This window comes from Tetrao urogallus (genome assembly GCF_951394365.1).
Source record: "Tetrao urogallus genome assembly, chromosome: 18".
Taxonomy (NCBI): domain Eukaryota; kingdom Metazoa; phylum Chordata; class Aves; order Galliformes; family Phasianidae; genus Tetrao; species Tetrao urogallus.
In genome coordinates, this window is record NC_136831.1 from 5,180,988 (window position 1) to 5,193,867 (window position 12,880).

At 46.6% G+C, this 12,880-nt stretch overlaps 1 protein-coding gene across 2 annotated transcripts in view; it reads right to left on the bottom strand.

Moving 5' to 3' along the window:
* Positions 1–12,880, bottom strand: part of RPTOR (regulatory associated protein of MTOR complex 1) — a gene marked incomplete at both ends in the record, with an annotated part of 117,392 nt that overhangs the window by 27,622 nt on the left and 76,890 nt on the right. For both annotated transcript variants that reach the window (XM_079544125.1, XM_079544124.1), the window contains 4 exons: positions 3,200–3,318; positions 9,992–10,150; positions 10,603–10,743; positions 12,065–12,182. In XM_079544125.1, the coding sequence (XP_079400251.1) occupies positions 3,200–3,318; positions 9,992–10,150; positions 10,603–10,743; positions 12,065–12,182 (537 nt within the window). The remainder of the gene's footprint in view (positions 1–3,199; positions 3,319–9,991; positions 10,151–10,602; positions 10,744–12,064; positions 12,183–12,880) is intronic.

Genomic DNA, 12,880 nt, shown 5'->3' on the forward strand with positions numbered 1-12,880 from the left:
AAGAGCGTGCTGTCAGAATCGCTCGCTCCTGCACGGCAAAGCTGTACCAAGAGTGATGTCGGTGGAGGAATAGCTGCTGGGACAATTCAGCCTCAAGGCTTCCATTAAAAACAGCTGGGTGAGGCAATCTGGGAGGGAAGCAAACTTTCCTTAATTAATTTTGATTTCAAAAAGTCTTAAAAGGCCAACGCTGCTTACCAGCTCCTGTTTGTTTGTTTGCTTTGGTACAAAAACCATGCTGGGGACTTTTAAAAGATCAGGCTGGGAATGAGATTGTATCACTCCAATCTGCATCATGAATATAAATCACAACTCAGCAGCAATCTGTGGGAGAACCAGCAATGTCTAATCAGCCCAGGAAATAAAACTGCACATTTCCAACCCAGGAAGCATGCACGTCTGTGCAACCTACTCACCAGCTGCTCAGAAAGACATCGCCCTATTTAAAGACCACTGGAGTTCTGTAGATAAAGAGCTGTACTCTTGGCTCCGTTGCACTGAGTAGAACTTGCCTCGTTGCAAAACAAAAATAACTGCTCTACAAATGCAGACACAACCTGAACTCCTGCACAACCCCATCACACACAGCACTGCCCTGCTGTCACAGCGCTGCAGTGCTTACTGCTCACAGCCTCATGCTGCACCGGTGCTGCCTGCACAGCCCTCAGGCTCACTGATTTCCATGCCTGGTACAAGACATGGTACAAAACATATTGGAAAATCACGAGGACTCAAAGCACAGAGCCTGGCAACATTCTGCAGCTAAACACTCAGTTCACCAAGAATGAAGATGTGGGTAACCAGTGGCCATTCCCAAATGTCAGTCCATGGCTACTTTGTTAAGCTCCCTCAGCTGAAAAACAGCAGAAACACCAAAGCCACACAATTTGCAGCATTCTGTTCTGCGAACAGAGGAAACTTTCAGATGTCCAAGCTCCAAAATGAAGCCTTTTTCCCTGAATTCTGTATCAACCAGAAGAATAGGACTAAACCCCTGAACATCCAAGTGCTTTACTTAGCGTGAAACAGGGCTTTTTTTAATCAAGGAAATCAACTTTTGTTTATATTCAGAAACCAAATGGGAACACAGCATCTGCATGTGCTGAACCTGGGAGGCGCAGGGACCCAGGCAGCTCCCAGCCACCTGCAGCCCAAGCTCCACGAGCACCAAGGAAAGGTTTCGGCGTACAGCCGACACAAGGTCATGGTTAATAATCTCCTTGATGTGACAGCAATTCCTACAGCAGATCCAGGCTCACGCCAGCAGAGGAGGATGGATTTGGGGCTGTAAACCCTGGCAGCACTGCTCACAGTGGGAGCTCTGGCTGTGATGGGAACCTATGGTCCAAAGCCTCATCTTCCATTTTGGAGGGCTGCTAACAAGATTCCACAGGAGGAATCCATTTGAGAAGCTACCTAGGGCTGCTGTACTGGCAACAGCAAATGCACAGCGTCACGAAGAGACAGCCATACATGCACCTGCCCAAAGCATTGGACAAAGTGCACGTTTAAATGCTGGCCTCATGCCATTTGTGACTAACAGAAGAACAAATATGGCTAAGAAGAACAAATAAGCTTCATTCACTGGAGCGACCCCAGATGGAAATCTTCATAAATGGGAATGCTTTTATTATTTTGAATACAAAACCATTTGAAGAGCCATTGCCTCAGAGAGCAGCTGTGTGAGAAGCAGAGCATGAGATGTGCGATACGCATCCACTTGAGCTTTTGGATTCCTTCCTGTGCAAAGAATTTAGGACCAGACTTCTCAGAACCAGCACCCAATTTATCAAACAGTCACAGCATTCCTACGCATATCACAGCACAATGATCAACATTCCTGCTGGCTAAGCAGAACCACAGCAGTGCTGGTAAAGACATCTGCAGGGCACAACTGCACCTTTATTAATATTTATACATTTCTTTCCACCAGCAAAGGAGTCATTCCTGAAAAAATAGGTAAGTCAGAAAAAGCAGATCCATTTCCTTTTATAGCCCTTTAAATCCCATAGTCAGACTAACGCTTCATTTTGCAAAGAGCCTTCCAACATTCAACACCAAAACAGCTTTGTGCAGCTCCAGCCGAGATGGAAATCTTTTCACTTTTCTTATTCACCTTCATTTGGAACCTTGTGCCTGACAGCAATTTGTTGTACAACAGAATCACCAGGGGAGGACTGACCTCACCACCCCCACTGTCAAAACCATTCCCTGTCCCCAAACACAGACATTGCCAACTCGCTGACATGTACGCTTAAAACAAAGGGAGGAATTTAAATAAGTAACTATTTTCTCAAGGGAAAATCAGATTGAAAAACAAGAAATCTCTAAGGCGTAAAAATGGTAGTGCACAATGCTGGCATCTCTTACTGCAGAACTTCAGCTCAGAAGCCTCGACTGAAGATTTAGGGTTATTCATTAGCAATCATCAGTAAGAGACGCCATCTCGCATTGGAATGGCTCATGGTCTGGATGCTACAGCAACTACAGGTGGAATCCAAGCACGGGGAAGGGCTGCAGTCAGAGCTCTGACATCGCTGCTGGGCGGGGGGAAGGCAGTTGGTGAGAAGATGTTCTGGGGTGGCCTGGTGCTTCGCCTCGGGAGGAGGTGAGGGTGCTGCTCCAGCTCCCCAAGCTGTCAATTCCCAACAGCAGTGATGGCAGCCTCCAGGGACATCTTGTCATCCTTGGAGGATGAGATGTGATGAGGATGGTGGTTAGGCGGGGAGGCCTGGCTGAGAGGTGAGTAGTGGCAGGGGTGTCTGCATGCTGACTCACATGTACTAGTTCACCTGGATTGGAGAGCCGTTGTGGCTTCAGTCTGCAGGCCAGTCCCACTTGCATAATCTAAATCAGTTTGCAAACGGATAATTTAATGAAGGATATCGAAGGTTTCTCCCAGGGACTGATCAGATAAGTACACTTGAAAACAAGACCTACTGTCTAAGGTCTGTACCTAATTTACAATCCCAGGCCCTCCCCCATTTATTTATTCTACGTCAGCAAGACTTCACGTGAGCGTTTTATCGTTTCGAAACACTACAAGCTCCTTCAGAAACAGAGTCAGACTGAACTAGGATTGCTTACCAGAGCCCCTCCAATGGACCCGTGCAGCTCAGCCTACCTATCCTGTGCCTAAACATGAAGAAATTCAGCACACAGAAGTCTGACGGACACACATGCACACAGAAGGGCATACCTTGTAGGCAATGCTGTTGAGAACTTTCATTGCCAAGTCGGAGACGTCGGGATAGGGATCAGCAGCTAGGTGAAGGAGCACTCTCCAAATTTGGGTATAAACACTGTTGAAACTCACACCTAAAATAACAAAAAAATAAAAAGAACAACCGAAAAACAAATCCCCAGAGCACACGATAACCCATCGACCCAAATTCTTTCATCTTAGGTGAGAAAATTCATTAGAACTCTGCACATCACAATGACATCTAAGAAAACATCAAGAGAAGAGCTCACAAACACCCTGTGTGGACATTCTGCCTCTTCCTTGTGAACTCTGCAAGAGTTGGTAAAATGAGAGTGGCGTAAAGCAAAATAAAGACTACTTGAATAAGCCTCAATCAAACTGCTGGTCTGCTGTGCCCCTGCAGCTACTAAACTGAAAAAGCCAAATGGAACAGCAGACAGAGCCTTTGGAGCTCCTGAGCTAAAACACTAAATGTAGTAAGAATGTAGTTAGAGGCTTATATTTTGATGGTTACTTTTATAGCTGCTTTAAGGATTAATACTCCACTTGACTGTTCAGGGCTTTTAAGTATTCTACAAGTTTACTAAGTGCTAAATTTTAAAGTGAAGCTGTAAGAACTGTACCTTGTGAAGCAGCGAGCCTAACTCAGCCTCTCCTGCTGACATTTGTGTCAATTCCTCAATTGCCAATTTGTTGGTTAATGAGAATATCTGCAGTTTGCTATTTCAGCAGGAGGGACTGACGGATTTGAGTACAAATCAAATTAATAAGCTTTGGTAACAACTGACATAGCCCAGCAAATGTTCCATTTTGCTGTTTTTAGGTGAATCTTCAATATGTTATTCTTTCTCCTAACCCCCACCGAGTGTAATAGGTACAACACTGTCTTTTAGGAATTGAGCCATTTGGACAATATTAAAGCAGTTGTACTAATAAAAAAAGAAAGAAAAAAAAGGAACAAAAATAGGGATTTCAGATGAGTCACAATCAATGGTAAATGACAGATCAAGCTGTTACTGCATTTCCTTCCGTGTTTCTGTAGGCATCTAAATATAAAGTGTTGTGAAGACAGGGCTCCTTGGTCAGCAAGCACCTTCACAGCTGAACCCGATGCTCGGGCCAAAAGAAAACAGACACGGACAGTTTGGTTTTGAACTCAAGCTGAAGCAAGCAAGCAGTGTGCAGTTATAAACTTCAGCAGCACGCACAGTGCACTGCCATATGGCTGCCTGCACCAGACAATCGAATCCCCCTCTGCCAGAAAAACACCCCAGCGTGTGACAAACGTTGTGCAAAAAGCAAAGGCGATAATCTCACTCCATCCCTCCACCTGACCCGTAAAACAGAGGGTCTCTTACTTGGCTGATATGCGAAGGATTTCTCAGAGTTTCACATAGCAACCCCACTGATGAGTATTTATGACAGCACCACTCAGGCAGCGCTGCCCATTTGCCGTGGGTGACCCACACAGCAGGGTCCTACAGATGAGCCTAACCTTTCCAATGCAAGCAGGGCGCAGGGTGATGATCCCAGAAAGAAAATACCACTGTCAAAGCACAGCACAGTCAAAGGGCATTGATCTGTTGTGTGTGGTTTACGCTGGCTGAGGGCATGGAACCAAGGAACACGCAAGGACAGCGTGTGTGGGTTCAGCAGAACTGACTTGGAACAGTGCAAATCCGACCTCAGGTTTTGGCTGTGGTCACAGCTGGCAAAAGTCATTATCTTTTTCCTAATTTCTTTATCCGTGTTTGAAAATGTCAGCACACAATAAGCTCCCTGTGCAGGAGAGGAATGGGTCTCCCAGGCAGAAAAAGCAGCGACGTAACACTGTCTGTCCATTCGGGCTTCTGACCATTTGGGTCTCACTTCTGCAACCCGCACGTTCACTCTGGAAGCTGATGTTAGCAGGAAAAGCAAAGCTGGAGGCACACAGAGCTATGGGCTATGGGAGGACAGCAGCCCCAGCCCCAGAGCCAGGCAGTGCCACGTCAGCTGAGCTCAGCATCCCTACCCTGTGCATGCTGTGCCAGAAGCTACGCAAGGAGCGGTGGGGATCTGAATGGTGTGGACCCTTTTAGAGCCCTTGAAAGGCAGTAAAAGGAAAGAGGGAGAAAAGAAAAGCGAGGAGGTGCTCATCAGTTTCTCTGATAACCACCTCACTCATGACGCAGTCATGAAGGAGGAAAAAGCCAATAACATTTTTTATACATCTGAGCGTCATGAAAAACAAATTTAAAACAGATCTGCGCCAGTGCAATTCCTCATTCGCTCCGCAGCCTTTGAAAAGAACAGAGGGGATTTCTACAAAGGCTCAGCACCGGGGCTGAAGGACTGCTGCTTTCTGCCCCCCCTCCCGTTAATGCTGTTCTGTGCACTGATTCAGCCCGGTGACACATCCGACACAGCTCCTGCAGGAACCCAAAATGTGGACTCACTGGGATAAAGGGAGGCAGCAGAGGCGGCAGCAGGAGCAGCAGCTTGATTTCATGTACTGCACTGAAACGAGGAAAATATCCACGAGATGCAAACAAAGGGCCGTGCAAGGGGGACGGGGGTGTTAATTTAAGCAGACAGCTCTGTAATTAGTCAGGCTGATTCAAAGCCAGTTAAATGGACCTTGCAGTATAGATTTACAAAATGATTTCTCTCAGCTAAGAACGCCAAAAATAAATTGCCTTTCTTCACTGACGCCTTTAATTTCGTTTGCATGCACATAGCTCCCAGCTCGGTGTGACAGCCAGCATCACATCACTGCCCCAAGGAAGGGACCTGGCTGAGGTCACCGAGACACAAAGCTCAGGACCACGTTGTACCAACGCTTCTATTTACCCCTTCTGTTTCACCAAACTGTGATGGCGTCCCTTTCTAACCCCCTTAAAAAATCACTGCGGTGATTGTAAGCCCTGATCTATGGAAGATGCAGTGCCCACCCAGCACAGCAGCAAAAGCTGACCTATGGCACACGTGTCGTGTGCCTTGGACTGGAGGCAGCTCTGCTCCCATATGTTCCATCTGCAGGGAAAAGCACATCTGGGACTGGTGTGGTGAAAGCGTGTAGCTGGAATACTTCACACCGAGCAGCACCTGAGGGCTCAGCTATCTGGTTCCCATCAATGCTGATCCCAATGCTTTGTAAGGCAGCATCCCATATGCTTCTCCTCTTCCCAGAGTGACGCTGTAGGTCCTGCGGGAGCTCCTCCAATGGAGAAAACATCAGAAATTCGGATAGCTTTCTGTACTCTACCTCCACAACCACAAACAGCAGCTCACTCCCCAGAGGAACGGCAAATTGATTTTTTGTGCGCAGCGCTGACAGCCTGCAAGCTGCCACAGCCAGCCCACGCCACTGCTCCCTGCCTGTGCCCAGAGAGGGTGTGCGAGGCCAGGGCAAACACCGGCACATCATGGCACAGCCACAGAGCCAACCAAGCTGCTCTGCTGCCCACCATCACACACACTGGGATTTCTCTCCCATCCTGGTTCCCTACCGCCTCAGCAATGCCATGCAGGGCAGCTGCTGCCTCATGCAGGGCTGTGCAGCAGTGCCCAGGCCTTGCCCTGGTTCCACCATGCTGCTTCCACAGTGCAGGACAAAGAGGACGAGCTGAAGGGCAACCTCTGCAACAAACATTCGTTTGCAAAGCCCACTCAGATCCCTGTATTTTGCCATTTTGTGAAGTTTTACTTACAAATAGCACTGCTTAACCAATTATTTCTCATGGCACTGAATTCAAATATAGTGCCTAGTGAGAGAGGAGGCTCTACCTGTCCCAGCAGCCTCCTCTCTGCAGCTCACTGCCCACCTACACCTCTTGCCTTCGTCATCCTCACTGCAGTCACCTCCTGCTGCGGGTGTTACTTCAAGGCAGCTCTTCAGAGAGGCTCCTGTGACCCAGCAAACAGCTTCCTGCCCCCAGCTCTCCTGCTGAAGCAGAGAAATGCTCCCCTGCATTCGCTGCTCCAAGGCTTCCTCCTCTTCCTTTGATCATTCCTTAATATAATCTTTCCAGTGATGCTCTCCATAAGACAAAGGCTTTTAATCATACAATTTAAATATGAATAATCACCTTCAAGGTATGCAAAGCCCTCATCTCAATACCTTTTCTTTTCCCATCTTAAAACTAAGCAAAACTAAAAAAAAAAAATTCAGAATGCAAAGATTAATGACTTGTCTTATGGAAAAAGAAGCAAGGCTCAGCTTCCCATCCAAACTGGTGTTTGCATGTTGTATGTTAACTAACCAAACCTGGCTGCTGGCAGCTCAGCCACACGAGGGCCAGAAATCAATCTTCTGGTAGCCCAAGGTTGCCTGGGCAAGGACTGGTCTGCCAGAAAACAGCACACCCAGAGACAAAGATATCTGCTGCTTTTTCTGGTCATGTTTTGCTGGTAGTTTGCGAGGAAGCTGTTTGTAAAATGGCAGGAGAAAGTGCACAGAGGCTTTCTTTGGGTTTGTGGGAAGAATTATATGATGCCACAGCATCAATGAAGTGGATAGGCTGATCCAGGAAATTCCTTCTAGACACATTCCTAAAACCACAGGAGGGGAAGAAAGCCCCGAGCATCAGTGAATCAACAGTGAATCAACGTAGGGAATGCAGAGCACTGAATGCAGAATAAAACTGTGGTTGACATTTTCTCCTTTTTCTACTACAGACTGGATTTCTGCTTTGGTTTGATTCTACCCATGTGCCCAAAGCATCCCTTTTACTGCTCTCTCTGTCCCAAACACTTGGGGCACAGACATTACTGCAGAGGCAAATCACAGTTAATTCTGCCAGGAGATACAGAGCAGAGCAAAACATTCCTTCCTTCAGGGCAGGTCCATCATCCAGTGACAACTCTGAGCTACAGCAGGATTCCACTCTCTGCTAGAACTTAAAGAGCTTCACCCCAAGGCAGATGGGCGCTTCTGGAATGTTACAGGCTAGCTGCAGCTGCTACTTGCAAGTGACAAATACCCACAGCAGTGTTAATCTGAGTCTGGGCTGGCTGCACAGCAGCACCAAGGGTGGCTGGAGCTGATGGGGTTTTGAGAACTCCTTCCTTGGGGACCAGAAGAAAGCAGGCTGAGAGATGGTGCTTCTTCAGTAGGAGTGAAAAAAGCCTGGCTTTCGGGAAGCAAACGCTGAAGGTAATGGGATTCTCTGTGAGTTATGAATTTTAAACACTTCTATAAGCTCTCTCGTTTCCAGCTGGCTATGAGCTCTTCTGATTAAACAGGAATGAGACAGGCTTCAGAGAACTGCTCTTGTTGTTTCTTTAGGTTTCCCTGATGCACCTCCAGCTGATCTCTAGAGCTTCCAGCACATTTGGAAAAAAAAACCTTGTGAGACTTGCAGAAGGCATCCAGCAGACACCACTTAGCACCAGAGGAACGGAGGAAAACGAGCTTCTCGAGCTTAAGAGAAAGAGAGATTTCCTAACATTTCTGCCACACTTTCAGAAAATACAGTTTCACTACCTACAACCAAAAGCAAACGAATCAATCAAGCTTCTAAGGAACAAATGACTTTAAACTGCCACAGGGGCTTAAGGTCTCACAAATCCCAATCCCAGAATCTTTCACTTCACAAAGTCAAACCATCATCACTTTTCCCAGCAAATGTAGGGAGCAAAGTGCTTCTTCAGCCAAGACAAGCCCAGCATCAAGGGGGAATCCCGACTTACACCTCTCTTTCTGCACTGGTTTTTGAAGGCTGGAAAAACGTGGCACATGGATAGCTCACAAAGCTGACACACAGATTTGCAGACTTCCCCCAACACTTCTCAGCCATGTGCTGCCTCCTGTGCTCCCTGGATGGAGACTCTTGCAGAAGTTAAGCCCTTCTGCACGCTGGCTGTGTTACCATCCCAAAATGGTTCAGATTGGAAAGCCACAGCCAGTTTAAAGCAGTGCTACTGTAGCACTCAAACACGACTGGGAGCACTATTAGAAAAAACACTGAGTGGAAGTAGTCCAACACAAAAACACCAGTTGTGTGTCACAAAAGAAATGCGAATCAGCCATTACATGCAAATCAGCCACGCACTGCATAAGTGCAGCTAAAAACTCCCTTCTTTATGTGCCACAGCACTTCACTCTGCAGAAACATGTATGTTACCCACAAAGCCACATGCCCAGAAAAAGGACTGTTGAGCAGCATTGAGAAGTTTGGTGCAGTTCCTGCTGTTGGAGCTGCTTGTTCAAGACGAAATGATGGAGAGGGGACTGGAGGCAGTGGGATCAGTCAGAGTTTTTGTGCAAAAACAAGTTATGTGAAGCTATCAGTCTCTGTTTTTGAGACTCAGCCTAGGATTTCTTCTTTTTTATGTCCTGTTTTAATAACGTGCACATGAATGTGCAAGGAAAATTAGTTAGGTGAGGCTTTCTTGTATGAATAACACAACAGAATGGCTGTGCTGTACAGAAATACAACCCACATGAAAAATAATCGGGGGAAGTTACAGCCAGACAGCCCAGCTGCTGCATCCATGGGATGGAGAGTCTTTGTTTTGATTATCTAGGCAACTAAACCGTGGTGGACATAAAATCCCCTCATGTGTGACATTTTTGTGCTCATATTCCTAGGAGGATTGCTGTCTGCCACAGCGAGAAGCCAAAGCTTCAGAGCAGGAGGGGCTCTGCTCTGCATATAGCCTAACCAGACACAAGAACAGCTTGCTGCTATGAGATCTCTTGCTAGAGTTCTAGCAGGAGCTAAGATCCAAACCTTCCCTAAAACCTGGTGCGAACATGCAGAGAAAGGTGGCACCAAAGGAAGGGGGAGAGCCTTTACTCACCTATGAGTGAATTCAGAGAGGAGTAAGAGCTGACTCGTCTCATCTTGTCAATGGTCTCAAACGACAGGATGTACTCTTCGTTCTCAGGGCTGCCCAAGGTGCTGCTGGCGCTGCTGCTGGTGCTGAGATTCCCAGGAGAAAATGCAACAGAGCTTCCAGCTGCCAAAAGGAAAGCAAGCAGCTGCTGAAACAGGGACTCGAGGAGAGCAATTTTCACCCGGGCGTAACAGTGCTTTTCCAAATCCTACAATGGTCAGTGAAGGTGTGGGCAAATCCACAAAGTCCCCTTTTAAAAACGGAATGTTTAAATACAGAGCAAGCATCAAAGAGTCATAAACGATTCTGACAGTGAAAAATCTGTGTATGGCAGGAAACTGAAAGGCACCATCTTGATCCCTGAACGCTTCAAAAAAAATATATCAATATTAATGACCAATAAATTGAAATTAATTAGGAGAGGGCTCCTCACCTAATCCTTTGGAGCTGGCAGCTGGATAATCTAGGCACAAAAGTTAGTTTCACACCGTGCATTGGTTCGCACACGGTGGCTTGCAAGAGGGTGCAAAAAAAGAGCTGGTATAGAAAAATGACAGAATTTTTTAATCTCTTACATTCTTCGTTCAGACTGAGGTTCTGCAGGGACTTGTTCAGGTTCCTGGCTGTGGTAACTGCTCGGATGTTCCCATAGGAGCTGACAGAGCGCAGCCGAGGTGTGCACGGACCGTCCCTCACTGGTGTCAAACTCCCACCCTCTGCAGATGCAAAATTTAGCCATTAGAGACGTGACCAAAGAGACCACAGCCTGTGGGTGGATTCCCAGCAAAGGCAGAGCTCAGACATTACCAACACAGAATTCACCCATTAGCATGAACAGAACGAGGTACACGGGATCCTCCCTGAACGCACCCAGCACGGAGCACGTTCTGCTCTTGTTCAGGCTGTGACTTCATTCCATCCAATAAATTCAGGTGAGCTGAGCCTTGCCAGTGCCTGCAGGCTGCCCAGAGACACAACGGCTCTTCCCTCCAGGTTGATGCTGGGCCACTGCCCAGACACTGTGCTAGGACACGCTGCTACAGCAGACACCATTTAGTAGATGGCATTTGCAGGCTTCCGTCTGCTCCTGCTCATTAAAGCTCTGGATTCTTTCCTTTTTGTTGTTACAAAGGCTTATGAAAAATCAGCTTCCTGACCAAATTTCAGGCCTAGTTACAACTTGTATTTCACCCAAACTATAATTCTGCATTTTTGTTTCCACTTTCATTCCTGAATACACACACAGTGTCACAACTGCACAGAATAGCTGTTTTATTCCAAAGCAGAGGTGGCTGCATTATGGTGCTGGGGCAACACTTGCAGTACATCCTACTTATAGAGTACTTTAGGATCATTTTGGATAAGGAGAAGCACTTACATAAATGGTAAATAATGCTTATTTCCTGCAGCAAAGACAAACGTGGAACTTATTTTCTAATATGATTAATTTATTCAGACAATGCAGAGATTAAACGACTTGTTGCAGAGACAACACATGCTATTGCCTCCAGGCTTCTGTTGCAACAGTCCCATTAGCTCTGATTATTTCAAATGTACTTAATATCTAAGGAAAATCAGAGGTCAGCAACAACTTCACTTGGGCTTTTCATTCCCCACGTAAAGCAACATTCAAAAACAGGACGACAGGCACAAAGCCTACAGTAGAAAGGGGTTCATTGAGTTCTTTGTTCTGTTGTGAGGTTTCCTATCAGCCTCTTTAGGTCAACACAAAACTGAAGGCTCAGATATAATTTCAGAATAAGACTCTGGTAAGCCTGTGTTCCCTTTGACAAATATACTTCAGTTTTGATCTGAAGGGAGTCCCTTTGCATTTGGCTGGGTGTTCAATCTCCACAAGTGAGATGGAGACTCAGCTGAGGATGCATTTCTCCAGGACAAACCTACCTGCCACGTCCCTCAGCTTTGTAGCAATGCTGTTGTTCAACAAATCACCACCAGCAAGAATTTCACTGTCTTAAGCAAAGCCCTCAAATAACACCCTCCAGTGCTGTCTGCCACAAGACACAGAGCACAAACCTGGGGCAGCTGGAGAAGGGAGAGGGTAATTCTTCTCTTCTTCCATGAACTGCAAGGCGACAGTGCAGAAATTGCTCTCATACTGAACCACCAGGTGACTTAAAGCCACCACCAGCTCCTATGGAAAGAGCAGAGTGAAAAAAGGTATTTCACTGTTGTATAGGTCAGAAACAGTGAACAAAAGGAAAAGGCAGAACCATATGCCCATTATTACTGATATGACTGGGCAACCATCCAGACTAGCAACAAGAAGAAATAAAAATGTAGGAACACTCATTAGCAATAAGCAAATTGTCTCATGAGCTGCTTTGGCTTCCTGTGGATCTGCTTCACACATACCCACATCCTCTGCCACCACAGCAAGAAACAAAATCAGAACTTCTCCAAGAGGGTAAACACCAGCGAGACGGAGCACATTGCCTTCTCCCAAGATCCAGAGAAGATCATGAAGAGAGGCACAGGAACACACAGGTTCTTTGCCTGCAAGATGCCTCAACAGGGGAGGTATGCAGTGTGCTTCAGCCCCCAGACTGCCCAAGAGCCAAGGGGCATTTCTCCAAACAGACACTGCTGCAGTGGGCAGGAGGCTGTGGGTCTGCTGCCCTACGTACACTTTCCCTTGTGCAGTGGAAAGAAGAAAACTCCACTTGACCTTCCAAACACAAGAGATGAGCCGACGATGAAGATGATGGCAATTTAGCAAGTTACCTCTATTCTGAGTTAACGTGGCTGGGAATGGCCTTCTATTCTGCAAGGACTTTCTATTTTTATTTTTTATTCTTAAATTATGGAGACTCAGGTCCCCGTGAAACCAAC